The sequence below is a fragment of the Sorex fumeus genome, unplaced genomic scaffold, assembly GCF_029834395.1.
Source record: "Sorex fumeus unplaced genomic scaffold, SorFum_2.1 ptg000034l, whole genome shotgun sequence".
Taxonomy (NCBI): domain Eukaryota; kingdom Metazoa; phylum Chordata; class Mammalia; order Eulipotyphla; family Soricidae; genus Sorex; species Sorex fumeus.
The window spans coordinates 4,885,982-4,901,856 of record NW_026606091.1 but is presented as its reverse complement, the minus strand read 5'-3'; the positions used below and the strand labels follow the sequence as shown (position 1 = coordinate 4,901,856).

The 15,875-nt window shown below is 35.9% G+C and overlaps 1 protein-coding gene across 1 annotated transcript in view; it reads left to right on the top strand.

Annotated features, from left to right (window-relative positions):
- The window catches only part of FREM1 (FRAS1 related extracellular matrix 1), a 172,737-nt gene that overhangs the window by 74,418 nt on the left and 82,444 nt on the right, over window positions 1-15,875 (top strand). Inside the window, exons 16-19 of the mRNA XM_056117277.1 lie at window positions 360-554; window positions 1,590-1,775; window positions 9,284-9,480; window positions 13,203-13,425. Of these exons, the coding sequence (XP_055973252.1) occupies window positions 360-554; window positions 1,590-1,775; window positions 9,284-9,480; window positions 13,203-13,425 (801 nt within the window). The remainder of the gene's footprint in view (window positions 1-359; window positions 555-1,589; window positions 1,776-9,283; window positions 9,481-13,202; window positions 13,426-15,875) is intronic.

Sequence of the window (15,875 nt, the reverse complement as noted above, 5' to 3'; positions counted from 1 at the left end):
CACTAAACAATTATGAGGGAAGAATGAAAACGTCACCAGTCAAGTTTTGTGTCTCTCCCTTGTTCATTTGTGAACTGTCAGACCCTTGTTAGCCCCGTGTCGCCCCTCCATATGGTGATAGATGGCTGGCAGGGATTTCACCAGAGGCAACAGATGGGCAAGCATTTTTACATTCTTTTCATGACTGTCTTTCATTTCATCGTGATAAAATGGGTTTTGCATTCCAGTCACATGAGTTCCCTTCCTCACCATTCTTTGATTACAAAAGAGGTGTGAGTAGATTGAATTGTGGATATATATATATATATATATTTTTTTTTTTTTTCAAGTCAGGTCTCAACTATGGTTGTGTCTTCCAGGTGGTGAGATTGGCCTTTTGCCTTGTTTTGACACCATTACGTTGGTGGTTTCGGATCGTGAAGCTGGCCCTTTTGTGAATGGCTGTTGTTACAATGAACCTTTTCCATCTGTTCCTCTTCATGAATCCTTCCCCATGTATGATCTCAACATCACTATACATCCAGTGGACAACCAACCGCCTTCAATCACAATAGGTGGAAATATTTTTTATTTTTAATGTTATCTACTGCCAGTTTCAGGGGCTCAGTAGAATTATTCCCTTTACTATAGTAAAGAAAGAAAATGAACCTAAAAATAATCTTTAATAATTGTCTCAAAGAAAATATGTGGAAAATTTATAAATGATGACAACAAGAAGTTTATTATTTAAAAAATCAGATATTTCTATATGAAAAGAGAATGTCTGTGTGTGTATGTGTGTGTGTGTGTGTGTGTGTGTGTGTAAACAATTCTGGTTTTATTTCAGATTTGAACATATTATTTGCCTTCTGGAGAGAGAATAATTTATTTTATCCAAAATAATTTCTATTAAAACAGCATGAGTATAGCAGAGAGACCATTTACATACATTTAACCTTATTTGCTTTTTAGAAAGTCATCTTTTCATAGGCATAATGTATATGTTCTGTCTCTCAGAAAAAAAATACAAGCATATGTATGAATGTTATTGTAATTTGCAAACTATCTCCCAAGCAATGTTCTGTAAAGGAGGCATTATCCCTGCAGAATAATTAAGCACCAAGGCATGAAAAAAATGTTCGTTATGAACAATTCATAATAGCTTGCAGGCAATTAACGCTCTGACAAACAGAGGTAACAACTGATCTTGAAAAGTACATAAACTACATTTAGTGGCTTATTATTAAAACAGTTTGGCAATTCTTATTTTCATTTGTCACTTCTATTGAGACACAAGGGAAATCAGAGTTCCTTGAGAATGACTTAAAGGGCTGTGCTGTAGCAGTTAGTGTTTCTGCTGTCTTTCTATTGTCTCTGACTTGCTTGTACAAGGAAAAAAAAATATAATTTCACAAGTCAAATTAAATTCCACCCATTATCCCTGAATATTTTCACTGTAAGGAGAATTATGCTAAAGGAACCTCTCCCATGGAAGTATATTTACATATGGGAGCCTTTTCTGAATTGGAATTTCAATTACTCCCTTTTGTCCTCACTATTCTGATGAGAGGATTTCACACTGTCATAATTGTGTTATTATCTGTATGCAGGTACCATGTTCCTGGTAGATGAGGGTTTCTCAGCAGCCATTACCGTTAACCATTTGTCTGCCACTGACCCTGACACAGCAGCAGATGACTTGGAATTTGTTTTGGTTTCTCCTCCTCGGTTTGGCTACCTTGAAAACACACTTCCTTCTACAGGGTTTGAAAAAAGCAATATGGGCATAAGTATAGGTAAGTCATGGCCTCATGACCAGTGATAACTTCTGTGTTATCACTGATAACACAGAAAAGATTATGACTTCAAAATTTTTAAAGTACTATATAAATTTAAAGAATGATTTTTATTATAACCGATATTTTTATTCTTTGTTTTTCAGCCACACTCAGCTGTGCCCTGGGCTTATTCCTTGCACTACACTCAGGAGTGGTAGTACTCAATGAACCCTATGAGATACTGGGGATTAAACCCAGATCGGCTGTGTACAAAGCAAGGACCCTCCTTGCTGTACTATCGTTCTGGCTTCAATAGCTGATTTTTTTAAATATTTTTGAAAATTCCACCATGTATGCAAGTGTTTTTAAAAATAGAGATATTAGGGGCCAGAGCAGTAGTAGTACAGTGAGTCAGCCTTTTGCCTTGCAAGTCGCTGTCCTGGGTTTGATATCCAGCATCCTATATGGTTCCCCAAGTACCACCAGATGTAATTCCTGAGTGTAGAGCCAGGAATAATTCTTTTTTTTTTTTTTTAAATTTTTTTTTTATTAGTGAAACACCATGAGGTACAGTTGTAGATTTACAATTTTTTGTGCTTGGGTTTGATTATACAATGATCAGATACCCATCCCTCCACCAGTGCCCATTTTCCACCACCATGGATAATATCCCCCCCACCCCCATCCCCGCATCCCCCCCTGCCTCTGTGGCAGGGCAATCCCCTGTGTTCTCTCTCTCCTTTTGGGTGTTGTGGTCTGCAAAAGAGGCATTGAGTGGCAAACATGTTCAGTCCATAGTCCACTTTCGACATGCATCTCCCCTCCTGGGAGGGTCCTCCAAACACCCTTTATTTGGTGTTCCCTTCTCTGTCTGAGCTGCCCTTTCCTCTAGAATGCCCGACTGGCCACTAAGCTATGGAGTAATCCTCCTGGTGCTGATCTCAGCTATTCTTGGGTATTAATCTCATATTTTGTTACTTTATATCCCCCAGATGAATGCAATCTTTCTATGTCTATCCCTCTCTTTCTGACTCATTTCGCTTAGCATGATACTTTCCATGTTGTACCACTTGTATGTAAATTTCATGACTTCATCTTTTCTTTTTTTTTTTTTTCCCCTCTTTTAAAATTTTTTATTAATTCACCGTGAGAAACAGTAACAAAACTTTCATGTTTGAACTTCGATCATACGGTCATCAAACACCCATCCCTTCACCAGTGCATACCTTCCACCAACAAAATCCTCAGTATTCCCCCCCTCTCCCCATTCCACACCTTCCCCTGCATGTGTGGCAGACAATCTGCAAAGTATTCTTTCTCTACTTTAGTTACCTTCAATATTTTGAGACCAGTCCTACCACCCCTCATACCTGCCGAAAATACAATTGCTAGACAATGTGCTTTGTATTGCTTGTTATGGATATAATATAATGTCTATTATATTATAGGAATATAATATATTCCTAGGAATGTTAAGAATTCTAAGATTTTAATAATTATAGTCTGAAGGAATCGCTGGTGCAAGTTGCTCGGGTCCGAGATTCCTGTGTGTGTCTCTGGATCGTGGCCACGTGGGAGCTGGTGCTTCCTGCTGGCTTCTAGAAAATGGTGACCGCTGGAGCTCTTAGGGGGCAGGCAGAGGGATGTCACTTGCCCCCATCTGGAGTCGCCCAGCAGAGAAGGCCTATTGCAAAGTCCTGGGCCATCTCTGCCACAAGTTGCTTGGATTCGAGATTTTTTTTTTTTCTTGTAATTCTTCTCCATCTTCTCTTTATTGCGACATTAGCAATGTGTTTTTTTTTTTTTGTGCAGTCACATATTTTCTTTTTTTTTTTTCCCCTTTATTGTATTTTATTTTTTTTTAAAGTTGTAGATTTACAATTTTCTGTGCTTTGGTTTCAATTATACAATGATCAGATACCCATCCCTCCACCAGTGCCCATTTTCCACCACCATGGATAATATCCCTCCCACCCCCATCCCCCCATCCCCCCTGTCTCTGTGGCAGGGCAATCCCCTGTGTTCTCTCTCTCCTTTTGGGTGTTGTGGTCTGCAAAAGAGGCATTGAGTGGCAAACATGTTCAGTCCATAGTCTACTTTCGACATGCATCTCCCCTCCTGGGAGGATCCTCCAAACATCCTTAATTTGGTGCTCCCTTCTCTATCTGAACTGCCCTTTCCTCTAGGATACCCGGCTGGCCTCTAAGTTATGGAGTAATCCTCCTGGCGCTGATCTCAGCTATTCTTGGGTATTAATCTCTTACTTTGTTACTTTATATCCCCCAGATGAATGCAATCTTTCTATGTCTATCCCTCTCTTTCTGACTCATTTCGCTTAGCATGATACTTTCCATATTGTACCACTTGTATGTAAATTTCATGACTTCATCTTTTCTAAGAGCTACATAGTACTCCATTGTGTAGATGTACCAAAGTTTCTTTAACCAGTCATCTGTTCTTGGGCACTCAGGTTTCTTCCAGTTTCTGGCTATTGTAAAGAGTGCTGCAATGAACAAACAAGTGCAGATGTCACTACGACTATACATTTTTGCCTCTCTGGGATATATTCCCAGGAGTGGTATTGCTGGGTCAAATGGGAGCTCAATTTCTAATTTTTTGAGAATCGTCCATACTGTTTTCCAGAAGGGCTGAACCAGTGGACATTCCCACCAACAGTGAAGGAGTGTCCCTTTCTCGCCACATCCACGCCAGCATCGGTTGCTTTTGTTCTTTTGAATGTGGGCTAGTCTCTGAGGTGTGAGATGGTATCTCATTGTGGTTTTGATCTGCATCTCCCTGATGATTAATGATGTAGAGCATTTTCTCATGGCCAGGAATAATTCTTGAGCATCACCAGGTGTGGCCCCAAAACCAACAAAAGAGAGAGATTTTTAAATACCAGAACTCTAACAGTAATCCCTGAGTAAATAATGCTTATAAATGTCATAGCAACACAAACTAGAATGACACATAGAATAAATCTGGTGGGAGCTTATAAAATTTGATTGTCACAAAATCTTATAACACTTTAATAGATACTGGTGGAAAGGATAAGAACATTTTGTAAGAATAAAAGAAGAAATCCTGATATCTTGGAGTAGATGACATTAATTTTTGAAACCAAAATGTGTCTCAGACTTAAGTAGCTCTTGTAATTCAGGAAAAAAACAAAACAAAAAAAAGATGAAACAAAACCAAAAAGAAAAAGAGAGAGACTCAAAACAAAACCATCCAAAGATAATATTTTAGAAGGAAATAAATTAAATGCTCTCTAAGCATTTTCCCCTCCACTCCCTTCCCTTCCTTTGCTGCTGTTGTAGCTGTGCTCAACACTCAACACTCTTGGTTTTGCTGCTCTCCAGGACTCAAATATCTAGCTGTAGTCCTCATAAAGCTGTATACTTTTAGTTGTGTGCTTGAATACATCTGACGTGGCTGGCGATGCACATAGTTGGAGCCCCAGGTAGCAGAGTCCCTGAGACAGTGCTAAGCACAGATTTTTGTCACTGAGCTATCCCCTGGGCTCAAGTATCTTTTGTGGCTTATCAGGTTTTTTTCCTTTCTGGGGAATGAGCTATACCCAGCAGAAATTGGGAGTTCCTGGTTAGTGTTTGGGAGTCATTCCCATCTCTATTCAGGCTACATGTGCTGCTGGGAATCAAACCTGAGACCATCAGATATAAAGCGTACACTCCAGTCCTTTGAGCTAGCTTCAACTCCTTATCCATTTTAAATATGTGGTAGGCGAGGTTGATAAATTGCATGAATAAAGTGACTAAATGAATGAAGAAAACAAAACCCAGTTAAACATTCTGTCTCTAACAAACTTACTTCAGCTTGGAGGAAACATAAGCTCAAAGTGAAAAAGAATAAAAAAACATATCCTGTGCAAATGAGAACAAACCAAAAAAGCAATAATTAGCTCTGTCTATAGCAGACAAAATAGACTTTTAAATAAAAACTATAACAAAATACAGAAAGGGTTGTTATAAAATGTAAATGAGCCAATTCATGAAGTTGTATAACAATTGTAAATTTATAGTCACCCAACATTGGAGCACATAAATATTAAGCAGCAACTAACAAATCTGAAGGGGGTTACAGACAGGAATATAATAACTGGGGACTTCAGAATCCCACTTTCAGCAACAGATGAGTTTTCCAGACAAAAGTCACCAAAAAAAATCAGACTTGGATCCAATGTATGTAACAGACTAGTCAGAACAGAACATTCTATCCAGCAGCACAAAGACAGTTTTTTTCCTTAAGAGCATGTGGAACATCACATAGGATATAAATCATATGACAGACTACAAATGGACCTGAGTCAATGTAGTGAGACTGAAATAATACCATAAACCTTTTCAGACCATACTGGTATAAAATTAGTAGTAAACAGATGGATAAGTAGAAGATTCACAAATCTATGAAAACTTAAAAGATGCTCTTGAACAACCAATGGGTCAAAAATGAAATAAGCATTTTAAAATATCCTTAATTCATTTCTACTTGCTTGGATCTGGACAGCATCGTGCTGAGGGAAGTCAGCCAGAAAGAGGATAGCTACAGAATGATCTCTATATGCTGTAATTTAATGTAATTTTTTACATAAAAATTATGTAAAGATACATAATAAGGAATAAGAAATGGCCAAAGGCAGTAGAACAGTATAGTTGAACAGGAGAGTTGGTCTGAGTTTACCTGGTTATGGGGATGGGAGGAGTTTTGAGTCATTGGTGGAGGGTGGCAGCTACTATGGTGATGTGTGTGGTGTTGGAAGGATGTCTTCATGAAATAGTCATTGACAGTGCTGTAAATCATGGTGTTTCAGTAAAACAATAAAAAATGAAATAAAACAAATTAAAAAACTTGGAATACATAAAAATTTAGTCACATAATACCAAAACTTATTAGTTGTGGGCAGAGAAATAGTATCACAGGTAGGGTGCTTGTCTTGCATGCGGCGAACTCGGGTTCAGTCCTCTATCACCTGAGCACTGCCAAAACTTATCCCTGAACACAGAGCAAGGAATAATACCTGTAGAACAACCCCTTTCCCCAAAATAAAGCATTTATAGATTGGATAGTGAAATTTATGATAACTCTACATTTTTCATGAAGAAAGATCTCAGAAGAATGACTTAATTTTGCATCTCAAGGAATGAGATAATTATGCATTAATTAGAAAAAGGAGAAAAAAGGAAAAAAATTGACATTTTCTTAGAAATGGAAAACAATTCTTAAATGTATGTAGAATCCCACAAATCCAGAGGAAAAAACAGGGCTAGAAGAATCACAGCAGGATTTCAAACTATATTACAAAGTTATAATAATCAAAATAATATGGCATTGCATAAACAGAAATATAGACCAATGCAACAGAACTCATCACTCGCAAATAATCCCAAGCATGAATGGTCCACTAATATTTGACAAGAGAGTCAAGTACACTAATGGGGAAAGGATAGTTTCTTAAATGGTTACTGAAAAACTGGAGAACTACATGCAAATGAATAATATTGTACCCCATCTTGCAATATTCAGGAAAAAATGAACCCCAAATGGTGTAAGGATTAAAGTAGAACCTGAACGTGTAACAAACCTAAAAAACAGTGGGAAAACTCCTTGACGTTGGTGTTCACAATGAGTTGTTTTTGTATATGACATCCAAAGTGTGAACAATAAGAGCAAAATTTAACAAGTGGGACTATATTAAACTAAATTGCTATATACAAAAAAAATCAACAAAATGAAAATCAGTTTATGAATTTGGAGGGAACATTAGCAAAATCTAATAAGCACTTAATATATCAATATATAAAGAATTTATACCACTTAATAGCAAAATGACAACAACAAAAAATTCAATCAAAAAGTGGGAAGAAAACATTTTCCCAAAGATATTCAGTGATCAAGCAATACACATAAAGATGCTGGTCATCATGAGTCAGTAGAGAAATGAAAATTCAAACCACAATAATGAGCTATCACTTCATACCTGTTAAAATGGCCGTTTTTAAAAAGAAAAGATCACAAACACTGGTGTGTAGGAGGAGAATAGGAAATCTTTGTGCATTGTTGGTGGATATGTAAACTGGTAGTATTGCTATGTCAGTGCAGAAGTTTCTCAAGCAAAGAACTATCAAATGATTCAGCAATTCTACTTCCAGGTATAGTTTTAAAGAACATGAAATATCACAAAGAAGTTATTTGTGCCCCCTTGTTCATTGCAGAATTTAAAAAATTACAGCCCACATATGGAAACTGTGTCCATCGACAAATGATAGCCTGCTGTTTATAACAACATAGATGAACTTAGGGGAGTCCTACAGGGTGTAATAAACCAACAAAGACAAAAACTGTATTATCTTTCTTATATGTGCAATCTAAAAACATTGAACTCATAGAAACAGTGATTTGAAGAGGGACTGAAGAGTGTAGGAAATGTGGAGATATTAACCAAAGGGTATATATTTTCAGTTATAAAAGAAGAATGTATGGGAATCTAAGGCATAGTAGACTGACTATAGTTAATTATGCCATTCTTTAGTTTTAGGGTTGTTGTTATGCTGAAGGTGAAACCCAGGGCTTTATACAAGCAATGCATGCACTCTTACCATTGAGATGCACTAACAAGAAATACTGTTTTTTTTATGCTTGAAATTGCTTTGGGAGTAGTAGGGTTTTTAATGTTCTACAATAACAAAATGGTAATTATTTGAGTTTAAGGCTATATTTACTAGCTTTACAATGGTAAACATTTTTCCATGTTTAAGTGGATCAAATAATCACATGAATAGACCTTAAATTACACAATTTTATATGTCTATAATGTCTCAATAAAGCTAGGGGGCATTAATTCCATTAAGGCTTATACAATTTATCTCCCTTAACTCAATGTACCATAAATTTATCTCCCTTTACTAAATGTACCATATAGAGCTTTTATTCTCTTGATTTAAGGCAAATTCAAAGCATCAAAACAGCAAGTCAATTAATTCTACTCAGTTTAAAAATCGACTTGAACTGTCCACCATATAGAAAGATGGTTGATAGGTCTTTATTTTTCCTTTATGTAAAAGAGATGAATAAATGGCCTTACATATTTTTTTAAGCCTGACAAAGACAGCTCTTACTGTAGCCATGGTTTTAATCAACGATTGCCTCACTAACATCTTTATAAGTGTAAGAATAGTGATGAAGTCCCTACACATTCTAGTCAGCAGTTATTATAGTTCTCGGGGGACCATATGGGATGCTTGGAATTGAACCTGTGTTGGTCGCATGCAAGGTGAACACCCTAATCGCTGTGCTATAGCTCCAGCCCCAAATTTTACTCTTTATGATTTATAGAGATCTGTTTTCATGATTGTGATTGTACTGATTATAAAAACCTCTCAGCTGATTTTTAGGTAAATGATCTTTTATTTGTTTTGCTGAAAAAAAAGTTGTTTGTATTAAAGATCTAGGATAAATAACTTCAAAGAAGCATGTTGGTTATTTTTTTGTTCCTCCTTGTGCCCCAGATTCATTTCAGTGGAGAGACATGAATGCTTTGCACATTAACTACGTGCAGTCCAGGCATGTGAGGATGGAACCAACTGCTGACCAGTTTGTGGTGTGCGTCTCAGACGGAAAACAGCATTCCTTGGAGATACCCTTTTACATTGTGATCAACCCCACAAATGATGAAGTTCCTGACTTTGAAGTACAGAATATTACTGTAAGAAAGTCATCAGAACTTCCCATTTCTCTTATAATTTTCTATCATTTTTATCTAAGTCCATTTATTTTGCCAGAGAAACATTGAAACATTGATGAGGATTAGGGAGGATTGTGGCTGTTGTGTATAATAATCTAAGAACAGTGATTATAATAATAATAGCTAACAAGCAGTTGCATGGATACAATTATAGCTATATATATGTACATATGTATGCATGTATATGTGTATGTGTATCCATAAATATTTATAGCACTTGCTTGGCTATCGATCTTCTTTATATGAATTTATGTTGAATCTCTCAGTAGGAATTCAAGATGATAGCCTTATTGCCATTTAGTATCTGAAGAACTGAGACATAAAGGGGCATTATGTCACTAGTTCAGTGGTCACGAACTCACATACCTTAGAAGTTAGCACATAGCAGGTGGCACATACGTTAGCACATAAGCAGGTGGCTAAGCAGTCTGATTCTAGTATGGCCTTTAAAAAATGCTTTAATGACAGAACCCTTTGACTTACCAATTACAGCTATCCTTCTATATAGTAATTTATAATGATATGGAAAACTTTTAAAGTGTGAAATTAAAAGTTTGAAAAAATTAATTTTAGAAAATCGGATCAATATTGTATTCACTTAAGATATTTTAATATTTGAAATATTAAATTCTCCCTTTGGAGCAGCCCCTTAGACAAAGCACTCTCTTTAAGTTTGAAATTTTAGAAATTGATTTCACAAAAATCATTTTTGCATGCTACAGATGTGTATTTATGCATGCACTTTTCTGCATATTATCATTTATAAATCAAAGATTACATTATATCCTCATAGTAAAAAGTTTAATTGTTATAATGTGAAGCTTTCCATATTAGTATATAATTCTTTTTAAACATTTCTATTTTAAATGCACTATTTAATATGAACATAATATAGAAAATCCTAATTAAATCCATGAGCAGAGGGTATGGAATCAGAAGAACTTTGCTGCTGTTTACTAGTTGAAGGTATTAGGTAAGGAATAGTCCTCTATACTTTTGTCCCCTAACCTATAAGACATGCATCTTATGATGCAAGATGGCCAACCTCATAATAGATCCTTTAATAAATAGGTACCAGATGTATAATTAGTGTTGTTTTGTTTATTGTATTTTCTGACATTGACCAAAGCAAGTTTCATTTTTGAAATTGTAGTTTCATCTTATTTTTCCTTAAAAAATCATCACATTTCAAATGTAAAAGGGATTTTTCTTTTTATTTAATTTTAATGATATATAAATACTATCTCAGGATAAGATTTAAAAGCCGTTTCCTCCCTTTCATCTTCACTTGGTGTGTGGGTTTCTCTGGAGAACTCTTCAGTAATTATGAGAGAACATATAACCTACAAATGATTTGTTCTATAGACCTAACTCTTTGTCTTACATCTCTTGAGGGTTGGGATTTCTGAAATAATTGGACTCCAGGGAAATTGTCTCTTGCTCCTTGCAGAAAGTAATGGTGTTTTTGACCTGTTCATTTCTTAGAGAAACTGTAGAACAGGCCCAAATATAGAGCCCCTATGTTTATTGGCAGAGCTGATTTTTAAGCTTCAAGTGATTTTTTTAAAAACCACTTTGTGTTTTGGCTTTCATGTGAAAAAGTGTGTTTATTTTATATGTATTTGGGCTTCTATCAAGTTGTTCTGACACTTGCCAAAATATTTAAGACTTTACATGGTTCTAATCCATTTCAAATATATTTACAAGTGAGTTTCTGTTTTTTTGGTATCATAACTTAGATTTTATATAATCTCATTTTAATACATACTTAAATTTCAAGAAAAAAATGCACTTCCTCTGCCCCCCAAAATTTCCAAGGCATCGTGTTTCCAGGATTAACACAAAGATCATTTTTGCTTATAATTTTCTATCATTGTAAAATGATATCAAAAGTAACCCCCAATCCACTCATTGTGAGAAACCCAATATACCATTTTATAAATAAGAAAAATTTTCCAGCAGAGTCTGGAAGTTTCAAGCTTTGTTCAGGACAATGAAAACATAGTCTAAGTTTGCTTTGTAAAAACTTTAGAGAAAATAACATTATCATCAAAGATGATTTCATAATTTTATCACAGTGAAATAAAATATGGTGCAAGCTTATTATTTTTAATAGCTATAACCAGATAGGATAAAACTGGAATTAGGGGGGGCTGGAGCAATAGCACAGTGGGTAGGGCATTTGCCTTGCACGCTACTGACCTGAGTTCGAATTCCAACATCCCATATGGTCCCCTGAGCACCACCAGGAGTAATTTCTGAGTGCATGAGCCAGGAGTAACTCCTGTGCATCGCTGGTTGTGACCCAGAAAGAAAAAAAATGAAAACTGGAATTAGGATTGGGCATATGATTTAAAAGGCTTATGTGCTTGGTATGCATGTGGGAATCCTGGGTTCAATCCCCAGCACCATTGGGAGTAACCCCCAATCCACTCATTGTGAGAAACCCCAAATTAAAACAAAACAAAAGTCACAAATCCTATCATTATTTTAGCTCAAGTGTTATATAGTATTAGTGATTCTTCTTTATGCAAATTTAGTAAAAAGTGTTTTCAGGAACATTTCCTTCAAAGTCAGTGGTAACTCTGAAAGAAAAGATTGTTTCCACAAATTTAAACTATATGTACACCCTTCATAGCAATAAGGCCACTCGGTTATGTAGACATTTCTAAGTCTCTTCCTCTGTCCTTTTGCATTTCTTGTGTATCCATATGTAGTAGTTGTAGATATTTTCTTTCTTACACTGCAGTTACTAATGAGTAGACCTTCACAGTTCATCTAACTTTGATTCTTTAAAATATCTGCATTTATTTCCAGAGATTTTACCAGTAACACTGCAAGTGCTCAGTTAATGTGAATTGAATATACACTCTTATTACTGAAATCTTGCCATATTTTAAAATATGAAACAGATGCACTTCTTTGTTCTCTTTATGAGAGAAAAGAAATGAACATATCAAAGTACCATGCCAAGTTTCAAGTGACTAGCAACTAAATAAAAAAAAACTTTCATTTTTGTTTGTTCCTAAAAGATTATGATAGCTGGAAAAGATTTGAGGATAGGAGGAAGTAGTTCAGGAAAATTAAAAATATAGGGACTGGGGAGAGATGAGGGACCTGGAAATAAAATGCAGACTTATTTATCCTGAAGGATCTTTCTCAATTGTAGTTGATTTTAATTAAAATAAGAATGCTTTTGCTTCAGTCTAAAAGCATAAAAATGCCAAATACTCTCAATGTACACAGTAAATGGTTGTGCCATATCTAATAGAAACATGAATTGTGAAAACAACAAGGTCCTGGAGGTTAAACTAACAGATTGGAGTCTTGAAGATGAAGTGAATGTCTTTCCTCTGAACTGATCTGTGACTCCAGAAATCAAGCATCTTTTTGATCATTTACCCTACCTCAGAATGCCTGAATGATGAAAAGTGTCTAATTAAAATATGTCATTGTCCTTCATAGAAATGGTTGTAGAGCTCTTAGATTTTTAGAAGGATTATCCAAGGTAGATAAATTCATGTGTCCTAAGTTCATATTAAAGAAGTTTCTATGTAGAAATCATTCCATGCAAATGTCATGGAAATTAGAAATGAATATCTTGAAATGATTTATTTTGAGCAACTCACTGTGGCAAGTTTTCTTTTCCATGCAGTTAACATTTTGGGCTTGTACTTCCTTAGGTGTGTGAGGGCCAGATGAAAGAGCTGGATACTTCTGTCATCAATGCTGCTGACCTGGATGTTCCCAAGGATCTCCTGATGTTTAGTGTCACTCATAAACCACGTCATGGCCTCCTTGTCAATGGGATATTTAACAAAGGTTTCCCTCAGTATAAGCAACCAAACAACCCAAACCAAAAGCAAGAAGTTGTTCAAAACTTTTCCATGGAACTTCTCAACAATGGTATAATCATGTTTTGGTTCTCTTTGTTTACCTACTTATATTTAACTTAGAGAAGGTAATAATAATTCACCCTAATAGTTAAGTGTTTTTTCTAAGCTCAGGATTAATGTTGAAAATATAAAGCTATCAGAAAAATTAAAATATATACATTTTTCCCTCATTTTTCAATTTTCAATAAAATGCTGTTTATAATTTTGGAGATTTTTTAGCTCAAGCTTTCAAAGACATTTTAAAAAACCTTTGTAAAGTTATTGAGATCATGGAACTAAACTTGAAAGAATTGTCTGCCAAGATTTCCACATTTGAGACAAATATAGAACCACATATAATAAGTCATTATTCTCTGAGCACATAATTGTTTCTCTAAGGAAATGACACAGTGGAATAGCAACCTAAATTATTTTTTAATTACTCTTTTAAAAATTGATCTTTCCCATTTTCCATATACTGCACTGCACTATCCTCCTGTTGTTCATCGATTTGCTCGAGCGGGCCCAGTAACGTCTCCGTTGTGAGACTTGTTGTTACTGTGTTTGGCATATCAAATATGTCCATATACAAAATATTTTTAAAAACATGATTAAAGTTTGTGATATTTCTTCCTTGCATTTTTTTTTGCTCTCTGTCTCTTGCCTACATGTATGTATTATTCCTACAGCCTAGGAGATTGTTCTCACTTCTCAATTAAATTAACCAATACGGTGTTCTAAGAACTCAATGCTTTTGGCTCTCCTTGAAGCCTACCGCGTACTCCAATACCTATCTTTCTGCATTGAACAACATTGTTCAACATTCTCCCAAGCCCCCAACCTTGTAAAGTCTCTCCCCCAAAGTTTACTTTGCAATAGTCATATGATGTCAACTCCTTTTGAATTTGAAACACATTGGAAATATTTCATTTTTACCAATTGCAAAGCTATACTTTGTGGAATTGGATGATAATATTATCAAATCAATAACCACATGTAATAGCTAACACATTGAGTTTTACATTTTTTTGAATTTTAGACAAAATAGAAAGAAATAATAATTATTATTATTTTATGAAACTTCATTTGGGGCTGGAGAAGTAGTATAGAGGGTAAAGTACTTGCAAACAGCCAACCTGTGTTCCTTCCCTGGCACAGTATATGGTCACCTCAAGACCTGCCAGGAGTTATCCCTGAACTCACAGCTACGAGTAAGTATAAAGAAGGAAGGAAGGTGGAAAAGAAGAAAGGAAGAAAGGAAGGGTGAGAGGGAGGGAGGGAGTAGCGAGGAAGGAGAGGAAGAGACAATCTAGGCAAATTCGGTCCACGCATGGACTGTGTTATTTGGGACATTTGGTGAGGGTGCTCTGAAACAGTGCGCTGGAGATGGAGGCCAATCTTGGAGATACTCATCCTAGCTATGTGGGTGGCTTAGGCTCAGTGATGCTTAATTCTCAAGCCCAGTGATCAGTCTTAGGGGTACCACATGGTACTAGGAATCAAACTCCAGTTTTTTCAACTGTATTCTACTCCAAAGTTTAGGGTATTTTTTTTTAAAAAATACCATTTATTGGTTATTATTATTACTATTACTATTTAAACTCATTGCATGAAGTCTAGACTATGTAGTGATTTTGAAAAAAAATTGTTTACATAAATTATAGTATTGGTCAATATTTTGGTGATATTCTCCAAAATCAGATTTTTGCTTTTATTTTACTTTTTGGGTCATTCATTGCTCCAGTTTCTTTAGATTTCAATGCACCTTTACATACATTTCTCCACCCCAAAATCCAGACCAGCTACCATATTAGGTCATTTGCTTTTTTTCTAATCAATTGTCATAAGAATTTTCTTCCTTCTTAAATGTAAAGTAAAATAAAGTAAAGGCCCTCCCGTTGATCGTCGATTTGCTCGAGCGGGCCCAGTAACGTCTCCATTGGAGACTTTGTTGTTACTGTGTCTGGCATATCGAATACTCTCGGTAGCTTGCCGGGCTCTCCGAGAGGGGCGGAGGAATCGAACTCGGGCCGGCCATGTTGGCCGCTTGTAAGGTGAACGCCCTACCCGCTGTGCTATCGCTCCAGCTCCTTCTTAAATACTACGTGATAATTAAAAACCACTATTTTATTGTGTGGGTGTAACTGTGATTTTAAGAAAACATCCCTCATTTTTATATGTAGATAAATTTTTTGGATACAATTTACATATTGGTAAACATTTTACATATGTCTTGTAATAAATTTTGGATGCACTTCTCGTTGTATTTGTGTTGTTTTCTGTTATTTTTAGGGCCATATCTGGTGGTACTCAGGGTTTACTCCTGGCTCTGCTCAGAGATCGCTCCTGGTGGTGCACCAGGTACCATACATGGTACAAGGGATCAAACCCAGGTGGGCCCCTTGCAAGGCTACCTGCTATGCTCTTAGCCTGTGTATATTTTTGGTATAAATTTTATAATAATATTAATGATTTTTAAAG